This window comes from Eschrichtius robustus, chromosome 17 (genome assembly GCF_028021215.1).
Source record: "Eschrichtius robustus isolate mEscRob2 chromosome 17, mEscRob2.pri, whole genome shotgun sequence".
NCBI lineage: Eukaryota > Metazoa > Chordata > Mammalia > Artiodactyla > Eschrichtiidae > Eschrichtius > Eschrichtius robustus.
The window spans coordinates 83,547,758-83,568,741 of record NC_090840.1 but is presented as its reverse complement, the minus strand read 5'-3'; the positions used below and the strand labels follow the sequence as shown (position 1 = coordinate 83,568,741).

The 20,984-nt window shown below is 47.7% G+C and overlaps 2 protein-coding genes across 3 annotated transcripts in view; one reads left to right on the top strand and one right to left on the bottom strand.

Annotated features, from left to right (window-relative positions):
- TRAPPC9 (trafficking protein particle complex subunit 9) overlaps positions 1–20,984 on the top strand; it is a 522,236-nt gene that overhangs the window by 62,500 nt on the left and 438,752 nt on the right. For both annotated transcript variants that reach the window (XM_068525830.1, XM_068525829.1), the window contains 2 exons: positions 4,095–4,311; positions 12,453–12,596. In XM_068525830.1, the coding sequence (XP_068381931.1) occupies positions 4,095–4,311; positions 12,453–12,596 (361 nt within the window). The remainder of the gene's footprint in view (positions 1–4,094; positions 4,312–12,452; positions 12,597–20,984) is intronic.
- LOC137751558 (protein CEBPZOS-like) lies at positions 15,252–15,510 on the bottom strand. Its single transcript, XM_068526223.1, has one exon. The coding sequence runs from the start codon at positions 15,499–15,501 to the stop codon at positions 15,259–15,261; it is 243 nt and encodes an 80-aa protein (XP_068382324.1). The 5' UTR covers positions 15,502–15,510; the 3' UTR covers positions 15,252–15,258.

Below are 20,984 nucleotides of genomic sequence, written 5' to 3'. Positions count from 1 at the left end.
ATAAAAACAAAAATAAACAAATGAGACCTAATTAAACTTAAAAGCTTTTGCACAGCAAAGGAAAGCATAAACAAGACAAAAAGACAACCCTCAGAATGGGAGAAAATATTTGCAAATGAAACAACGGACAAAGGATTAATCTCCAAAATATACAAACAGCTTATGGAGCTTAATATCGAAAAAACAATCCAATCAAAAACTGGGCAGAAGACCTAAATAGACATTTCACCAAAGAAGACATACAGATAGCCAAGAGGCACATGAAAAGATGCTCAGCATCACTAATCATTAGAGAAGTGCAAATCGAAACTACAATGAGATATCACCTCACACTGGTTAGAATGGGCATAATCAGAAAATCTACAAACAACAAATGCTGGAGAGGGTGTGGAGAAAAGGGAACCCTCTTGCACTGTTGGTGGGAATGTAAATTGATACAGCCACTATGGAGAACAGTATGGAGATTCCTTAAATAACTAAGAATTCCTTAAAAAACTAACTTCCTTAAAAAACTAACAGTATGGAGGTTCCTTAAAAAACTAAAAATAGAATTACCATATGACCCAGCAATCCCACTACTGGGCATATACCCTGAGAAAACCATAATTCAAAAAGACACTGGTGGGATTTTATAATGACAGTAACAAAGAGGGATCTATAGTTTTTCCGAACCAGGACAAGGTTTTGGTTCTTGATCAAGTGTGTTCCATTGTAGAATTGATGAGCTGTGTCTATTCTGGGACTGATTTTGGCTAATCTGGAAACTTTGAAAGGAACCAAGATGGAATTATTGCAGGTGCCTTCTGCCTTAAGAAGCCCTGTGCAAATGTAAAAAATGAAAAAGAATACATTTGGATCTAGTGGTATTGGGAAGGGTTTCTGCACGTTGCAGGAGCATTCAAGGCAGAACATTGTGAGCAGGAACATGGATCCACCTGTCTTGTCTTTAGTTGTTTACGAGAGTAGTTTTTGGTAATTAGCACTGACAAACGGCTGCACGCATTGCATTTAACAGCTGGCTGTCTGCAGATTTGTCTATCGAACACGTAGATTTCACAGGCACGTGGTCAGGTAGAAGTGAGAGAGAAGGAACGCGAACCTTGGCAGCCCAGATTCAAGTTTCAATCACCATTTCTTCTCCGTGTGACCTTGGACTGGAATGTAGCCTCCCTTAGCCTGTTAGTGAATCTGTAAAATGGGAATGATAATATTCACTTCTTCCTGGATTTGTTGTAAGTTGTACCAATAAATAGTATTATAACACATGTAGAGCACTTCACACACTGCTTGGCACTAAGAAAGCGTTCACTGTCTGCCCCACTGGTGATGTGTCAGAGCAATAAAGGCAGCTCGTGTTTGTTGGACCACTAGCAGACACTTGACTAGGTTGTGAATTTGGTTATTTCCTTTAACCTTTGTAACTCTGGGTGCTAAGTGCGTTTATTCCTGTTGATAGAAGAGGAGCCTCAGGGTAAAGAAGATTTTGTAATTTGTCCCAAGTCAGACCATAACTTCGGGTGCAGGGGCCTAGTTAAAGCATGCTTGTTTGGGTTTTCCCTTCTGTACGTTCTGTACTGGAGGCCGGGTGCTAGGCCCTGGGCCCACTGTCTTGTAGCCCGAGAATATTCAGCATGCAGCCAAGCAGACAGGGTCCTGTGCTGCTTGAGCAAAACATCCGGAGGGAGACACAGGTGCTAAATAGATAAATGTAAAAACAAATGACTACAAAATGTGATCAGCTCTGTAGAGGAAAAGAACATGCCTTGCCCTGCAAAGCTGGGGAATTTTCTAGTCGGTGCTGCTCTGGTGGTATTAATCTCAGTAAAACAAGTTCTGTTACCAAAGACAAAACGGCAAAGCATCTGTTCTCAGGTAAACTAAAACCTGCTGATAATACTTACTACTAATTAAGCAGCCAGCTTGTTGCCGGCACTTACCTAGGGGTAAAAAGATTGCGGCCATAATCATCACGGCAACTGTGCTCACTGGTTTTATGGAACCCAGTTTTAGAGGTGAGGAAATCGAGGCTGGGGCGTTTGCTGCGTGCCCGTGATCACCTTGTGAATGCTACCACTGGTCTTCAGATCTAGTTTACCGTGGCTCCAAAGTCTGAGCTCTGTGAACTGCGTCGTGTAGCTTCCCCCCAAACAACCCAGATGACTGAAATTAATTTTCTTCAGTAGTAGGAAATGTAAGTGACCATAAGAGAAAGAGGTCATAAGGAATTGTTTGGAAATCTAGAGAAAAGCCCAGCACTTTACCAGCTGTGGGAGCATGCTCTAGGACCAATGTATATTCAACCCAGCACTCGGCACCTCCTGCAGATATGATGTTCAGGAATGACTGAGCCATTTGATAACATTTTGGCTCATGACACTGTTGGTTAGAACCTGCGGCCTCTTTGTCCCTGGTTAATTTTCTCTTCAAAGCCATTTACATGTCCTGCGGGCTACTCCACTCAGATGTAAGAATAGCCTCTTTAAACTTCTTGATGCAGTTCCTTAATGAAGCTTGTTGCTTAGGAAACCTAGCAAAAGCCCGGCAGATATGCACATAATAATGTTAACCTCAGAACTTTGTCAATTTAAACTCAGAATCAGAGGGATGGGAGATTCAGGAAAGGCTTTCTGAGATAGAAGGGGGAAAGTGTAAGGATGCAGCCCAGGTTAGACAGAAACATCTCGGTCCTAGCCGGCAGGGTGCCTGGCTTTCAGGATGGTGTGTGGGGAATGCAGAGCTCTCACAAAGAAACGGTTGGATGGGAAGGGAGGAAAGTCAAGTTCTTTATTGGAGAAGGAAAAAGAGAGACGGAACTGAAAACTTAACTGGTTGAACAGGAGTCTGGAATATGGCTTGACGTCCCTGCATTTAGGAGAGAGGAGTTTTGTGGGGACCACCGTAGGAAGGAATCTCTCTTGGTGGGAAGCCAATGCAGCAGAGAAATGGGCAGATTCAGGGGGCCCCAGCTGGGTGAGCTGCCCACCAAGCCAAGGTGTGGGGCTGCCTCCATCCTTAATCTGGAGCTTCAGGCCTGGGTTTGCAGCCCAGCACGGTGATGAGAGAGGGAGAGGGCTGGCGGGAAAGGCAAGGCAGAGGCCGGGGCACGGGCTGCGGGCATGTGCTTGTCGCATTTAACGTGGGGGGTCTGAGAATGATGCTCGATGGTGAGAAGGATGGTTTGGATTTTCTGCATGGGACGCGCCAGCAGCTGACGCAGATGTTTATCCCACAGGCGTTATGGCTCCTGTAGCTCATCATCTTTTACTTTTTGCTTCAGCTGCCAGGGATCTTAGAGCTGAATCTATAGTTGGCCTCTGTTAATTACCCCTACCTCATGGCGTTCATTTTTGTGACTTCACCTGCCCCTTGTTTCATTTAAGTATTAAATCCCCATTTTTGACCCTCATTTTTGTTTTTTTGTTTTTATTGTTGTTGTGTTTAAAAAATTGATTTAGATCCTCGTTTAGAATGAGGCCGAAAGGAAATAAATGTGTACACAGACTATATCACAGACACGGCTTTTAAAAATTCTAAGGTGTTTACCTAGTAGTTACATTGCTGGCATGTAGTCGTGATTAAACAGAAGTTGTTATTACTACATCATGGGGTGGTTGGGAAAATACGGTTAGGCTGTAGATGAAAGAAAAATTTTTGTAAGCCATGAAGTCTTAATTTAAGGCCAAGTTAGGTGTGGTTATTATTAACAGTTCTTTGTCTAGTTACCTGGTTCTATATATTTTGTGTTTTGAGAAGTTAATGTATTTGATGAAAGTTCCTGCCCAAATTCCAGTGTCTTTCCCTTTCTCTTTCCCTTCTCTGCATCTTATGTGCTAGGTAGCAAATACCTTTGTTCCGGAGAATATGGGCCTTCTTAGCAAAAGGACAGGGTGAGCTTGGAGAGATGGGGCTCAGAGAAGGCCTTGGAGCTTCCGTGTCGGTGCTTCTCTGGATCCTACCCTATCAGTGCACGAACTCAGCTTCCCTTTTCCTTCACGTTTCATTGGGCCTCTGTTTTATGAAAAAGCTTTTTTATGTTTCCTTTTTCACTTGTAAGGTTCTTTCACATGCTTTTCACTCTCCTCTGTGTGCTTCAGCTCTCCGAGGAGGAGAAGATCCAGCGGTACAGCGTCCTCTCTGAGCTCTACGAGTTGATCGGCTTCCACCGCAAGTCCGCCTTCTTCAAGCGCGTGGCCGCCATGCAGTGCGTGGCCCCGAGCATCTCAGAGCCTGGCTGGAGGGCCTGCTACAAACTCCTCCTCGAGACGCTTCCTGGCTACAGTCTGTCGCTGGATCCGCAAGACTTCAACAAAGGTACTAGAGCTGAAAGTTGCTTCAGTCCAATTAATGGTGCATCCAATTAATGGGCCCTGCTCTGCCTGTCGGACACGATGACTGGTGCTGGCGTGCAAAGGTGACTAAGCTCTCCTGCACTTGGGTACTTTTGATAGATTACAACAGAACGGTAACGGTGCTCTGCATGGGGGCTGGCATTCTTAAATCTGTGTGCCGGTTGGAAATCTCCCCTGAGCTCACTGACGTGTGTCATCCTTGAAACATCTTAAATACCTAATGAATCCTACTTACCTCATGTGATTTAGCCAATTAGCAAAAATCAACCAATCTAGAATAAATCCTGGGGTATATGTGTACAAATACAGGCATGCATTTGGTGATAAATCCTTATCCTGCAATGTTAATGCAGGGTAGTACATGTTGAACATAAGCTCTGAGTCTAATAACAAGTGTACACAAGTGTGGTGCCCAGTGTCAGGCAAAGGGTGATTAGCAGGAGAAAAAAAATCGTTGATGACCGTTTTAGGCAGGACATGCAGAGCACTTTCCCCCAGCTCATGTCCAGAGCCAGCAGGCCTGGCCTTCTAGATGGGGAGAGAACTGAGGGGCCGTCTCCGTTCTCGTCCCACCAGGGCAAACACAGTCCTCTGGCACGTGTTTTATGTGGTCATGTGTGCTGACCTGAGGAGCCCACGGTCCAAATGATAAGTCCGTTCTGCTCTTGGGTAGTTCTAATTACTAGGGCTCTCCCTGAAAGAATGAAGAATCCCCTTCCTGCTTGCTTCACCTCCCGGGGACGGTGTGTCCGCTTTCCCTTTGTGTCCACCTCCTCAATAATGATTTGTCGCTCTCTTGCCTGGTGCCATGGGATATGTGAGGTGAGCGAGTGAAGCAGTGGGAAGAGGACAGCTCCTGCCCTCCAACGTACAAACAAGCAGTTCTCACATGTGTCGACCTTCCAGGTATTTGCAGAGAGCTCTCGGGTCCTTCCAGAGCCTTCCTCTCCTCCTTCTCCGTTGCCCAGGTGGTTCTTGATGAATTACTCCGTCTGGACTTCCCCCCATTCTGACCTTCTCCCCAAAGCATCACTTACATTTGATAGAATCATATGCTCAGGATGAATTCTGATTAGCGCAGAGCAAGGAGTTGGCAAACTTTTTCTGTCAGGGGGCCAGGGAGTAAACATTTCAGGCTCTGGGAGCCCTCTGGCCTCTGTTGCAGCTCCTCGGCTCTGCTGCTGAGGTGTGAGAACAGCCAGGGATGAAATGTCCGCCGACAAAGCTTTACTTACGGCACGGGTGGGGCCGGGTTCGGTGTGCGGACTGTAGTTTGCCATAGCCCTGGCTCAGAGCACAGCGATATCTGAGATCACTTTGGGGGGCCCAGATTACTTAAAAAATTTTTTCCAAAGTGTTTTCCAAAATCATTTAAAAGGTGGGACCTGGGGTTTGGAAGAGCAGAGGGAGACTGAGTGAGCAGCATGGCAGGTGGCCTTTGAGGAGTGGAGGGAAGCTGGGACAGGACACAGTCCTTCATTAGCCCCCGCCTCCTGTAGAGGCCAGAGACCTGCTGCTGGGGGCTTGGCATGTGAGCACACGTGCTCGGGAGGTGTTGATAGGAACGGGGCAGCCTGGATTTTGGGCTTTAGATGTCGTGCCTCTCTGCAGCCACAGGGGGAAGATTGGTGGGCCCAGTTCTGATCGGGGGCAGTCTGCATACTTTTCCTGTTCATGTAGCATTCCCTTTCTAAAGCCATCTCACATAATAGAGCCTGGTCACATGACCTTGCCTGGTCTCCCTCATCCTCAACCCTTGCTGTTGATTTTTTTAAAAAGTTAAAAAAGGGGCTTGACGTTTGTCTCTGCTGGATAGCGTCGCTGATGGGGCTCGTACTGTTGATGGAGTGATTTTGAACCTGAACTCTGTCCCTGCCTTCTGTCCCAGCCATTGGTGATGGTATTAAGTGCAAGGGGTCAAGGGTAGAACTGGGGACCCTCTCTAGGAGGTCTTGCTATTAGCAGACGTTTCTTGGCTCTTGCTTCGTGCTGGACACCGTGCCACATGTTGAGGGTAAACGCATGGACACTCAGCCACGTCTGAATTCATTCAGTGGCACTTGCTTCCAGATCTTTCACTATCTCACCCAAACAGAGATCACGACAAATTTTTTTCATCTGCGATGTCATCTGCTCTTCCTTTCTCTAATTCCTTTTTCCTCTGTGTTCCCCCAAGAGATGGGATGGAATGTAAGGTTTGCTGAGCACTTGTTCACGGCTGGCCCTTTTGGGTAGACTGTGAGTTCTGGGTAAATTAGTACTGGTGGTCCTGTGATTTCAGCCCCAGTGTCTCTCTGCTGCAGACAAGAACCTCAGGGCAGTGGCAGTCAGCTGCTTCCCAGAGACCGTTTTAATTTCTTCCTGGCCTCTCTTGTGGGCTTCTAACTGGCCTCTAAGGGCTGCTTCTACTCTCTCTGGACAGCTTTGCCCCAGCTGTGGTCACAGGACTGTCCTTAGTGTCCTGAAACACCGAGACCATGTGGTGTTTAACTGAAAGTCATCTTGGAGCCTGAGGACTAAAGGGACTCACAGCCAGAAATGAGAACCTTCTGGTGGGACCCATCCCTGCAGATGGGATCCCTTGGCTGACCTTCTGCGTGAGCTCTTTGCCCTGGGCTCCCAGCCTGTCACCTCTTGCGGGGGTGGGGGGGGGGGTGGGGGGGTGGGGGAGGGAGAGGGTGTGTGCAGTGAGGCCCGAGAATATTTGTTTGCAAAAGTCTCACATGACTCTGAGAAGACTGATCTAGCTCCTACCCTCTCTTTACAGATAGGAAATTGGGATCCAGAGGGGAGGGTGGGCTCCACTTGGTGTTGTTTCTGCTGGGAGCTCTCATTGCTAATGGAGTCAGGAAGGGCATCCTGAGAGGGAGGCTGTAGGTCCAGGTGACCCTGGAGGGCAGAGGACAGTTAGGGAAAGAGAGGACAGGTGTGATGCGTGATTCGGGAGGTGCTGGATTTGGGGCGCCAAGGTCAGGCCGAGCCAGGATGAGGGATTCGGGATGCAGGTCACATTTGCCATCGCCCTTGCGTCTGGTGTTGCACAGGGAGCTCTCCCGGGACACAGCCAAGTGAGGAAAGCAGTGAAGAGACCACGGGGCTTGCAGGGGAGCTTGGCTCCCAGACCCTCACTGGTCTGCATTTACTTTGCTCGTCTCCACGGAGTGAGCGGCCGCGTTCCGGGGAGGCCCTTTCTGAATTCCTGGGCTCTGTAGCCGCTCCGCAGTCTAGCTGTGAGCACCCTTGCGCTTCTTGGAGGAGAGGGCAGAGAGTGCAAACCGGACATTACTCTCAGAGCTGTTCTGCGTGCCCAGGGTTTGCTCTCAGGGTGGAAGTGCCGGGAGCTGAAAGGCTGTTCTGACACAGCTGGCGGCTTCCCTTCTCGGCTCCACTCAGCGCTTAATGGCGGAAGATGAACAACAGCAAAGGAGCCCCTGGGTGGCGCTGGCGCGGCAGGGTGTCTACGTGTGTCCACACGCGAGTCACGGGAAGTGGTTTCACCAGTACGCCCGTTTACCTAGGAGCTCGGACGGTGCTTATTCTTCTTCTAAATGGAAATCATGTGATAATGGATTTTATCACGTCCCTCCTACCACCACACTTTCCCCTGTGTGATCTTATTATGATTATCTTTTAAGTAGACTTCATTAGAGCAGTTTTAGGTTCACAGCAAAATTGAGCATAGGTATTTCCCACATACCCCCGTCCCCCTGCCCACCCCCAGCCTCCTCCTCATCAACATCCCCGCCGGAGTGGTGCATTTGTTACAATGGATGAATCTACACTGCCACATCGTCACCCAGAATGCATAGTTTACGTTAGGATTTATTCTTGGCGGTGTCCATTCTGTGTTTTTGTTTTTTGTTTTTTTTGCCATTACCACACTGTCTTGATTTTTGTAGCTTTACAGTACATTTTGAAGTCAGGGATGTCTTTATTTCTTTAAAAAGTTGTCCTTATATTTCCCAGTATTTTAAGTGACAAATATAGAGCAACTTCCTTGCCTGGTAGGGTCAGTGCCTGGGAGTGTTGCCTGCACAAGGGCGCTGCCCTGGGTGTGGGCGAGGCCCGGAACCCAGAGCCAGCTGCTCAGGCCCAGCTGTGTCCCTGGCCCAGGGCTGGAGGGTCAGGGGATGGAGCACCTCGTCTGCTTCACATGGTCTTTCTTCCAGCACACCTTGCACTTGCACTTGCCTTATGCTGCTTGTGGCCTCAGGGAGAACGGTTTCATACGTGTACCGTCATTTCTCACGGCTTGGTGAGTGGGTGCGGTGGGCCCTGTACCGCACTTGAGGGAACAGAGAACCTCCTTGGGGAGGTTAAATGCTATTCCTGAGGTCGAACAGCTAGTGAGAGGGTGACACCATTACCGACTGGCTGCGTGGCCCCCGTCAAGTCCTCTGTCCCTCATCTGTACAGGGAGGCTGCTTTTACTGTTTCACGGGAAGGTTGTTATAAGGACTGAGTGAGTCAGTCCCTAGAATGTGCTAGGGCAGTGCTCAGCAGATACTGTCAGGTGAGGTCAAATTCCATCCGTCCCTCTGAGGCCACGTGGAGGCTGGAATAAAGTGCCCTGAGGGCCAGTGCTTCGGGCCTGGCTCCATCGGGAAGGAGTGCGTGCTGGTGGGGTGGCCCCCTGCCTTGGCCCTGGTAGCAGTGGTTGAAGTTAAGGGCAAAATAGCTGGACAAGCCCTAGAAGCTTTCTGGGTTTACACTGGAAAGGCTGAGAGTTGCTGGTGTGAGAGACGAGATGAGACCTCCAGGCCTGTGGAGGGGACAGTTGAGCATGCAGGCTCCGTTAGGCCGTACGCGGGACAAATTTCGTGGGGTGAGTTAGTGTCTGGGAAGGGGGTGTTTTGAGCGGTCACACTGTTGCTCTGCAGAGAGATGGGAAGGGGGATTGAGTTTCCATGTGCGTGGCACCGGGATCCCTGTTAGTGTGCTTCTGAGAGACTTCTGGAAAGATCGCAGTTGCTTTCCAGTGACCCCTTTTGTATCCCTCGAACATAACTGCAGGCTGGCTCCAGAGTAAATGCGAGCCTCCTGGGCTTTACGCAGTTACACTGGGCTGGCCTCAGCCTTTTCTTTCCGTGCTGGGCCAGTTGTACACGCCATCCAGGTGTCCACTGCTGGGTCTCCTCCCGGCTCTTGCGTCCTCAGGAATGCTCTTCCCTGCCCTTCACCGCTGCACCCCAGGCATCCTTCCGGTCTCTGCTGAGTGTCAGCTCTTCAAGAGGTCCCCCGTTGTCTCTCCACCTAAATGCAGTCCTTTTATTTCTCTCTTTCGCGTACTCCTGTTCTTTCTAAACAGCATTTCCCATAATTTGTAAGTACATTAAAAAAACTGGGCAGTGACTTAGCTTCCCCCCCGCCCCCCGCCACCAGGCTGTGTGCCGTGTGAGAGCAGAGACCCTGCCTCTCCCTGTGTCCCCTTGCTGGCACACAGCAGGCGTGCCTGTAAATACGTGTAACGTGTGCCCAAACCTGATGAGCAGCTACGTGACATGTGCTCATTGCCATTTATTGAATAGAGTTTGTTTCTTGATCTTAATTTTTAAATCACATGGATGAGACATGTTTCTTTTGAAAAATGAAACAGATAAGCACACCACCATGTGATTTGATACTTTTTACTTAGCCTTCTGTTTCGGGAGGGGACATTCACCATCATTTTGTGAAAGAGGTGGGGAGGTAAGGTAAGAGATCAAATAAGGTAAAAATGATAAATGGCAGCTGGCTGTATTTTTAATAAGAAATAAAAGTTACTTTAAACCCCGTCTCCACTGTTGCTCTGGACTACTTTAAACATTTCTCAGAGAATTAAATGGAATTCTACTAAATCCCTGTACCTGTGAATAAAAGGGAAATTGTCTGTATTCTCAGGACCTGAAATGTATTTTTATCTGTTTGTGGAAATGAACATTTTCCCTAGCTGGTTATGAAAAGTCGAGGTAGGAACACAGAAGTATACTGTGTGTGTATTTGCCAGCTTAACGGGCTACTTATTATCACTTTAATCTTACTTGTGTTCCTATATATGAAGATTTTTTGATCATACCTTTTGCTTAGCCTTCTCCTGAACGAGAGATTAAATTTTCCCCAGGAACTGTTATGAAAGAGAGAGGCAAGGCACATGAATTTGCTAAAAGGCAGTAGTTGATGTAATAAACTCTCACATTGCTGAACTTTTTGAATACAAGAGTGTTGAAAATTTTATCACTGGCTTATATACTGCAAATCTGTCTTAAGAATAAAAAGATTCAGATTTTATAGGAGGAGCAGTTTGAATCGCATAGAAATTATGATTTGTACACTATTTGGTGTTAAGAAAATTTATACTCAGTCTTACCGTAATTGCCTGTGGTAGGAACTGGATCCTTATGTATTAAAAAAAAATCTGCAGAGTGATATATGCCCCGTTCTTGGTATGGTGGGGTGGAGATTAGTTAGGTCATGTCATTTAGAATTCTGGGCTAGGTTAGTCATGACATTGATTTCAGCCTTCTCATCCTTTTCAGAATCTCTTATTTTGTTTTGGCCTTTGGTCTTTTGACAACGTGGAAATACTGCAGGGACTTGTCCTTCCCTCCTCTCCTGTCATTTTATGAAAAGATTTCTGTAAGATAAAACTAGTAGGATATCAAGGTTTTTGTGTGTGGGTAGGTTTGGTCAGCTCTAAGAATTTCAATTCATAATTATTAGTAATTGTTATTGTTAACAGTTTAAAAATTATTATGAAATAATTTAAATATACACAAATCAGAGAGAATAGTACAATAGCCCATCACCCAGATTAAGTAATTAATACAATTTTGCCATATCTGGCTTTATTCAGACCTTTCTTTTTCTTTTATTTGTTCTTTGTTGAAATATTTTACAGCAAATCCCAGAAATCATGTCATTTTACCCTATATACTTAAGTAGGCATGTCTGAAAAACAGGGGCTTTTTCTTTCATCAGGCTTTCAACTTGACCCACGAGCCTGTTAAGGACCAGGCATCTAACTAGGCAGTAAGGATATTTGGGTGAATAAGACACCATCCTGACTCCCAAGGAAATTAAGGACTGATGGAAGAAACAAAGACACTAGCTTACAGATGCCTCACTGTATGTGCCCGATAATGCCTATGGGACAAGATTTGTGCAGGATTCAGTGGAAATTCACAAAAGGGACTGGCCAGCCTTGTAGGGTGGGCAGTGGGAGAGACGGTCAGTAGGCCTGTGAGAGGAGGAATCCTTTGGTCAGAGTCTTAAATCCTTTCCCCCAACCTTTCTACCAACCCCCCAGGGCCCCTGGGCACACAGCACTGGGTGGTAACTGTTTTTGAGCCCTGTTTCCACATCTTCGTGAAGAATTTTAAGGTGGAAAATATTTAAAAGCAGTAACTGTTGCCAAAAGGGACTTGGAATAAATACCTCTAAAATCCCGTGATCTTAAAAAAATACTTTTCGATGGCTGTGCAACCGATTCCTTCCACCTCTAATTTCAAACATGCTAAGTTATGTTGGAGGGAGCAGCCACAGTTTTGTTGGTAACCTTTTTTCTAGTTTAGCTTTCTGCTTTTCTGTTCTTACACTTTAGAGAAATGCTGTGCTTTTTAATTGTATGGTTGTTGATAATGAAGGCTCGTCAGATATCAGTATTTTCTTGAAAAAAAAAAGTATGCTGTAACTCAAATACATGCCATTGAAAACATAATCTTTTGTCATAACCTTATTATAAGTATTTCAAAGTGGGTTATTTTAAAAATTGTGTCTTTGCAGAAGAGAGAAAATATTGGGTTGGCCAAAAGGTTCGTTTGGGTTTTTCTCTAACATCTTGTGGAAAAACCCGAATGAACTTTTTGGCCAACCCCATATAATATAAAACATTTTTTAAAAACAAAAAAAAACAAAAAAACATGTGAATAAGCGTATCATGTGAGTGTTCTTCTCCAGGATAAACACAGGGGAAATGCTTTGGTTGCCCTTTGCGCGTGGTGGTTGAGGCATTATCTTGAAATCACGAGTTTTACACGTTAGACATGGCTCCAGAGGGCTCATGTGTTGGCCCTGCTGCCACCGCCCCCCTGAAGCCCTGCTCTGATGCTCTGTGTCTTGTCGCAGGCATGCACCGAGGCTGGGCTGCTGTCCAGATGCGTCTGCTTCACGAGTTGGTCTACGCATCCCGGAGGATGGGGAACCCTGCTCTCTCTGTCAGGCACTTGTCCTTCCTGCTACAGACCATGCTGGATTTCTTGTCAGATCAAGGTGAGTGGATTCAAACTCCAGTTTTCTCCCAGGAAAGATGAATGAGTGCACTCTTGGTGCTGGCCCCCATCCACACCGGCCCAGGATCAGGTGGGTGGTGTGCCCGGCGCCCCATCCTCCATGCCCTCACCTCCCTGGGCCCCTCACTACTACTGGCCCTTCTCGCTGCTCTCAGCCTCCGGCATGGGCTCCCCTTGCCTTTGCCTACGTTTTATAAAATGTAAGTGTCAAAGTGTAACATTTATATGCAGAAGTGCACGATTCACAAGAACACTGCTCAGTGAGTTTTCACAAAGTGACCACGTGGTACCCGGCACCCAGGTCGGACACAAGACCAGAACCCCAAACGCCTTTGTGCCCCTTTAGGTCACTGCTCCCCTCGCGGGCAGCATCTGTCTTGACTTTCTGAGGGATCGTGCATATCTTTGCCCACACGTCAGGGCAACTTTCTTCTAGGTCCTTGCCTCCGTCACCTTCTCTTCTCACACAGTTCCTGGGTGTCACGTGTTTTTTGGGTTTCAGTCACAATCCGTTTATCTCCAGCCCAGGCCCCACCCCGAGCCCCAGGTGTTCTCCTGCTGCCTGGGTGCCGCACAGGCCCTTGGGAATCAGCCCTCCGCTGCCCCTGTCCCAGCGCCCTGTCCGCCTGTCCCTCCCGCCGGGTTAGCGTGTGCTGTGGGTCCCCTGGGAAGCACTCTTGGATGTGACGCATGTGTGGGGCATTTATTAGAAGTGCTCTTGGGATCGACACCCACTGAGGGGAAGAGGAGGAGGCAGGTCTGGTTGGGCAGAGGGAAGCTGGGCCTCGGTGCAGAATCTGCAGGGGCCTGGGCGGCCCCTGGGAGCCCTGGGCTGGGGTGACCCTGGAGCCGTCCTGCATCATCCCGCAGGCCGGCCTTCTGCCCCCTCACCGAAAGGTCGTACAGGTTCTCGTGGCGAGGTCCCTATCTCCTGTGGAGGGCACTGTCTGGAGAGGACGCCGCCCAGAGCCTCGGGGATGAGGCCTGAGCGGGGCCTCTGGCACTGGGATGGCCGCGCTGTGTGGTGAGAAGCTGGGTCTCTGTAATCACGCACCCAGGGGCTGATGCAGCTGCTACCAGGGAGGGGAGCACATGCCTTCCCTGAGCCGCTTCCACCTCCCCCTGCCTCACCTGCCTCGTCCTGGACTTTTTTCTCGCAGATACACATCTTCTTCCCGCAGAGGGCCTTTGCTCTCACCCCTTGCCTGCACCTTGTCAGCCAACTCCCCTGGGTCTGCACTTCCTCTAGGCTGCCTTTCACAAGTCCCAGGGGACCCGTCCTCCTGCTGTTCGGTCTCTCCCCTCACGCACTTCTCACGTTGCACCGACAGAGCCGGTGCGTGTTTAGTCGGCCTGTCTTCCCTGCAGAAGCCCCAGGAGAGAAGGAACTTGGTGGTTATTTAAGGTCATATTAATTAGTGATCCGAAGACACTGGGTCTAGAAGGAGAGAAACTTGGGATATTTGACCCTGTTGAACAAACCGCTGCCTCATAAGGGCCTGTGTGTGATGGTATTTGGTTAATTGGAGTCTTCTGAGAAGAGGACTGAAGTCAGGAGGACCAAGGGTTCCTTCCACTCACCCCAACCTCTAATTACCCTAACCTCAGATCAGGAATTAAATTCTTCCTGGGCTTCATTTTCTCATTTGTACAACTAGGATATTACAGATTGTGTGGTAGTTTGTTATTATTTTAATGATAGTATTTTAATTGATTGGGTGACCTTTCTCCTGGAGAGCTCATGGTACCATTCACAGAGTTGATAATTAACATTTCTAAATATCACCGCATTGAAATGAAATATGGAAGAGAGGAGTAGCCTTCTCCTTGTACGGAAACCCGTCTTGGTGTTTGCAGATGGAGGCGGCACAGTCTGGGGGTTCTTGCCTGCCCCTCCTCCTCGGTCCCCCCACCCCCCCCCACCCCTGGTGTGTGCCAGTGCGCGGGAACTCACAAGATGGGTTCTGGGGCCAATTTTTTTTTGGGTTTTTTTATGACGAATTTTATTCCAAAGTGGCTCTAGTAGTACCAGAGACATTGATGTAGAGTTTGAATATTGTTTCAGGTAAAGTGAAAATGGATAAAAGCAGTATTTCTAGTTAATATATTTTTAGATAATGGGATTTTAAATGTGTGAGTTAAAAATGTAATAAATATTAATGAACTTATTTACAAAACAGAAACAGACTCATAGACAATAGAAAACTAACTTACGGTTACCAAAAGGGAAAGGAGAGGGGAATAAATTAGACAACAATGTCCCACTGTATAGCGCAGGGCACTATGTACTCAATATCTTGTAATAAACTATAATGGAAAAGAAATGTAATAAATATTAAAAATAGGTGTTTTACTATTTTATCTATTTTGAAAGATTTATCTATTCAGAATTATAGGGGAGTTTTTTTTTTTTTTTTAAAGAAGAACCACTTTATTTTGAGTAGTAAACAAAACTGCATTTATAACATAATAAACAAACCTTCCGTCAGTTTCTTCACAGTTAGTCCAAAGAATAAAACCTCTGACTTAATTAGAATTTACATTTAACCTTAAATATTCTAAAATCCATCCATGTCAACTTTGGAATTTTAATCTTGTCTGATACTATGAAAGAGGGCAAACCTTGATTGATGGTCAAATTCCTAATTTTTGCTGTTCAGCCACTTTTCTTGATCTTGCTCTCTGATTCCGTACATTCCAGAGTGTTCAGTGGATTTGTAATAAACTTTCAAGATGAAGGGGAATTTCTTGCTCATTGTTTGCCTGAAATCTTGGCTTGCGTTCATCTTTTTAAACAAAAAATATGCTCCAAAAATGCCCACAAGTTCAGCTAGTAGAACTCCTTTAAAGATCTTCTTTGCCAGTGGATCCAGAGTACAGGCCATCCTGAGGCACGTACTCGCGGGGCTGCTGGGGCCAGCTGTTGACATGAAAAGAATAGGGTGTGGGGAGGATGCCACGGTTAAGCCTACAGAGGAGTCCATAGTAAATGATGGATATGGGAGCATCGTGGGGGAATTGACAGTTCTTTTCAGAGGTGGGAGAATGGTTTGGGTAATGTTCCATGAGGGAGGTGACCTTGACCTTGAAGAACAAATTGGTGTTTGCCAGACCAGACTCAGCAGAAGGAATAGCTTCAGGTAGGAGGACTTTCTCCAGCTCTGGTGGCATTAAGAGGGTTTGGTTTATGTGGGGAATGTTAGATACAGTGATTTGTGTGACTCTGTTGCCTGGGATTTTGGGAAGGAAAGTGGACGATCAACAGTAGTACGATACGATCCTGCAACTCCACTCCTAGGTGTATACTCAAGAGGTTTGAAGACATACACCCACATAAAAACTTGTACGTGAGTGTTCCTGGGGGCGTCACGCATAATAGCCAAAAAGTGAAAGCGGCATCCATCAATGTCCATTCACTGATGGATGGATAAAGAAAGTGTGGTGTGTCCACCTGGATTTCTCATTCTCTTCCTCTCCCTCATCCCTTCTTCCTTTCCACTTTCCTTCCTTCTTTTGGCTAACATTTGTTCATCCTTCACATCTCAGTGTAGATAACCACTTCTGTTGTTTTCAACAAAGCCTTTCTTGGTCCCTCGAGACTACCTTGTGTTCCTTTGGAACATTCCCACTGGAGTATGTGCTTACCCATCGAGCACTTTCACCCACTATATTTCGATCGCTCAATTAATTGACAAGCTCCCCACTCAGGCTGCAAGCTCTCTGAAGGTATCCGTCTGACTTGCTGTTTTTCTTGTCCCTGTCACCTAGTGGCTTGTACTGGCATCCACATATGGCTGAATGCATTAATAATAAATGCTTTTCCTTTTTTTAAAAGTAACTTGATTGAGATTTAGTTCGCAGACCACACAATTCACCTGTTTAAAATGTGCCCTTCAGTTTTTTAGTGTATTCACAGATATGTGCACCTGTTAACCACAGTCAATTTAAAACATTCATCACTTTGAAAAGAAGCCCTATTAGTGGCTAGTTAAAGCCACTGTGGCTGGTTAGTGGCACACTTCAGTACTCACATCCTGTTGAATGCATTAATAATAAATACTCTCATTTGTGTTCTTTCTTTTTTTGGTTTATTTTCGCTGTTACTGGGAATGCTATGGTGAGCCTCTTCAGCGCTTTGGCTTTTTGAGCAGGAGAGAGATTTTGTCAGGAGAGGGATTACTGGGTCAGCCATTTTGAACACTATTATTGCTGTTGAAACATATTGGAAATTGCCTTCTGAAAGGATTGTTCTAATTATACCTCAGGCAGCAGTGCTCCTAATTCAGTATGTAGAAAATGTTGCCTTATTGTTTTAATTTGTATTTTCTGGGTAAGTTGCAAGTTTGGATATTTGTTCTGTGTGCCTGTTTACTAATTGTATCTCTTTTATGTGAGACTCTTTTACAGTCTTCTGATAGTCTCCCTGTAGCTTGCCTCATTTGTTTCTCATTTCTTGGGAGGCAGATAGCATCAGGCCACTGTGCTGAGGTCTGTCAGGCTTTGAGATGCTAATGAAGTCCTTTGCCCAAAGTCTGTCCGTTACTATGAGAGATACTCACACTATGAAATGTATCTTGTGCCCTAACATACCTGGATGGTGTACAGCAGGTTTGAAAGAGTTAAGACACTTCCTGAAAGTGCTTCACTTGTTTTTGAACTAAAGCCGAAAGTAGCAGGAAAATCTGTTTTAGACATTTTATGATAGATCTCTTTAGCATAATACGAAACTTGAAACTGTTGCTGGAAGTCTGAGAAATACATTTAACATTACAGAGGATTAGCTCAGACCAACATGTGTGAATTTAACAGAGAGTATGAAGCTCACTACATTTGACCCACATTGGCCATCCTTTGGTTTCCTGAATATGTCAGGATTTTTGTTTTTTGGTGTTTTCTTGTCTCAGGACATCGGCTACACTCTGGCCCGCCTTCTACGTGGCCAGCCTTCCCGCCTTCCTTTCTGGGGTGGGTCTGTGCAGGTGGCCTCCCCACCCCCGCCCTCACAGCGTCTTCTGGTCGTGTCCTGACTTTTCTTCAGGGCAGGCAGTTTTTATGGCTGACCCTCCACTTCCTCTCTTGATAAACCCCCTTCTAGGAGAGTCGGGCCCCTCGGGGACAGCAAGGCTAAGTTACGGGACGAGGGGCTGAGCTGCCTGGGAAGAGAGGGGTTTCCTCTTTTCTGCTGGGAGAAACGTGAAGCCCCAGGAACTGCTGGCGACCACCCTGGGTCGTGTGGAGAAGAGTCTGGGAGTGGAGCGGACTCTTCCTTGTGTGGTCTTCTCCGTCCCAGCAAGCACACAGTAGTCCAATCCCTAGAGCCCTAGGGCCTCCCTAACTAGAATGTGCTTTCTAAGAAAGCAGTGACTCTGCTTGGCTCACTGTACCTTTGTAGCATCTAAAATAGTCGTAGGTGTGCCGGAAATATTTATGGAATGAGTGAGTGATGGTGGCAGTGATCGGTGACCGCTCAGGAAGTACTCCGGGAGGGGGGTTGTGGAGGGGACGTTGGAGTGCAATGCTAGGACACTTGTTTTGAAGGTGCATTTAAATAACATTTTACCATGGCGTTTGTTCATATTTTAAAAGTGATATGGAATGGCTGATAGGAATTATGAGGTGATTGATCCCTCCTGCTCACCCACCTCCTCACTCCTTGTCAGAGCCTCTGGCCAGATGATTTACTTGTATGGATTTAGGGTTAAGGAAAACCCAGAAGAGGGAAGACATGGAGTCTTCCAGGGAGGGCTGAAAAAGCTTTCATTAGGAGGTAATAGGTGCTTGAGATGGGCCCTGGAGAATGAGCAGGTATTCAGCAGGTGTGTGGCGGACACAGGTGAGGGGGAGGTGAAGGGAAGGAGTTTTTAGGGAAAGGCTTGCATGAATGAAAGAGAAGGTGCCGCTGTGCTTGGGCTGAGGGATGAGGCTCAGCCCAGACCTTCTGCTGCTTGGGGCGTGGCAGTGCCTGCCAGGTGACCCATCTCATCCGTGAAGCGGGAATGGGCGCCCGGAGGACGGCGTCCTGGCGTTCCTCCCCGGCACCCCTGCGTTCCCGTGCTGCCCGGCTGCAGTAGGCCACAGCCGAGTGAGGCCCGTTGCAGGGGTGAACACCGACGTCCTGCCCGGTGAAGCGGCCTGTCCCAGCCCCACAGCCAGTGGCAGAACAAGCTTGGACCCCTAGCCTCTCAGCTCCTAATATGGGGGAAGGGGAGCCACTTGCCCTGACCCCTCTTGACAGAGACATTTTCGTTTAACTGCCAAATGACTGCCTGCTTCCACGTGGCCATTCGAGTTGCTGATGGCAGATACGTTTCAGCACAATGCTACTGCCCCCTGGCAGTGGGACGGTGATATGTGTGTATTTCATCAGAGGAAAAAACACTCAGTGAGCTTGGAAACAGTTTCAAGGCAGCCTTTGGTGCACAAAGGACCTTGTTTATGGAAAAGGAAGAAGTACTGCTTTGAAAACAATGACAAAGCTGTGAAAACTGCAGTTCAGTTAGGGTTCTAAATGCACGCATGCATACGTAGTACACACATACCATTAAAGAGAAATTGTCCTGACACTTGTTAAAATGGCAAGGAAGACTGTTCCAGACAGTTGCAGTAGGGTCAGCTCTATTGCAGTAGGGGAGAGAGACCGAGCTCCCTCCGAATACAAAGACAAGTGGGGATTCAGAGCCAACAGCAAAGGGAGGGGGGAGTGGACAGAAAATTACTCAGAGGAGACATCGGGCTGGGGGATTCTGGCACAGTTGGCCTAACAGGATTCTCGCTGAAGGCAAGCCAAGGACTTAGACGTCAAAGGGCGGGGGGTGTGAGGAACTTGATCAGATATTGAGGGTGATCGGATATCAAGGGTGGGGGGACTCTCGCTAACCTAATTAAGTGGGATCCTTGCTACAGCTGGGCTAGGCGGGGCGAGGACAGGGCCCAGTCAGAAGTAGGGCACTGAGCAGCCTGCATCAAGGAGAGGTTCTCTGTCGTTACGCACACATGTACATACATGCACGCGTGCTTTATGACCGGGATTTGACTGTACGCGATGTGGGGGCTGGCTGCACAGGATGCGGAGCACTTGCTTCTGTGTATGCTGCCGGATCCTGAAGCCCTCAGGCAGGCAGTCGGGGAGGCGGTTGGGAAGGGGTGGTGGGTGGGAAGGAAGCACAGACGAGCGGGAACTTGCGAGGCTGAGCTGGACCCCACCCCACGGGGACGGACGGGAACCGTGCTGGTTTCTCAGCACCTCCCAGCCCCCAGCTTTGACGATGGGAACCCCTGGAGGAGCGGCCACCTGGCCCAGGAGCTGGAGAAGCTGAAGCAGAGGGCCTGGGGGGGCTGGAGGAGCTGGGGGAGGGATGCTGTCTCCACCCCCCAGCCCAGCAGTGTCGGTGGGCGTGCCTGTGGCTTCCAGGTCCCCATGCACGCTGGCTCAGAGTACGCAGGGAAGGGGCTTCTGGGAAGTGTGGCTTCAGCTTAGCTAAATGCACACGCTGGTGAAGGTTTGACTTTGTGGTTTGAAGTGCACGCCCCCTTTCAGGAAGCAGGAGATGAATCCCCATTGAGAAAAAGCACTCCTATTTTATTTTTGCTTTTCTCGCTATCATAGTGGACATTTTACTTCTTGTTTTAGTACCGGGAACAACTTTTTGTTTTGATTTCTCTTTGATGAGCCCGTAGTTATACATTTAGATGGGCTAGACAGGAATAATTCCTCCCTGTTTCCTCCCCCGCTTCTTCCTTCTCTCTTTGAAAACTGTTGATCCGAGATTACGTGATGCTTTTTGAACGAGAGTGAATTGTACTGTGAAGAGAATAAGAAAAAATAGGATTGCCAATTCCTTTAAAAATTTTGGTTTTTGCATGTAAAGTAGATAGGTTTTTGAGTTGTGAGTGCAATTGCAGTAGAGCCTTAAGGCTCCTGAAGGTGTATTTTAAGGGTTCTAGGAATACTGTACAGACGATGAGGGACAAGGGAGAGGTAAACGACGACATTGGGGAGCTCTCTTTATCTCCTTTCTGAAAGTGTTTATTGATCATCTCCATGAGTTGGACATGATGCTGGGTCCATGCAGTACCAGAGGTGACTTTTGAGCTGAGCTGGAGGCCGAGGGACAGCGGCGGCAAGGCTGTGGGGCGGGGCATTGCGGCAGCCGTGCGGGCGGGAGCGAGGTGCGAGGAGTTCCGAATGCTCCCCGTGTGTCTTTTGGCCGAGCAGTGTTTAGTGTAACAGGATGCCTGCAAAGCGTGGGGTTCAGGGATGGCGGGAGATGCAGCCAACAAGAGAGACTGGGTGGGGTGAGGAGGCCCTTGGTGCCAGTCCTGTGGGCGGGGTAAAGGGAGGCTTATCTGCACGGTTGTCACACATCAC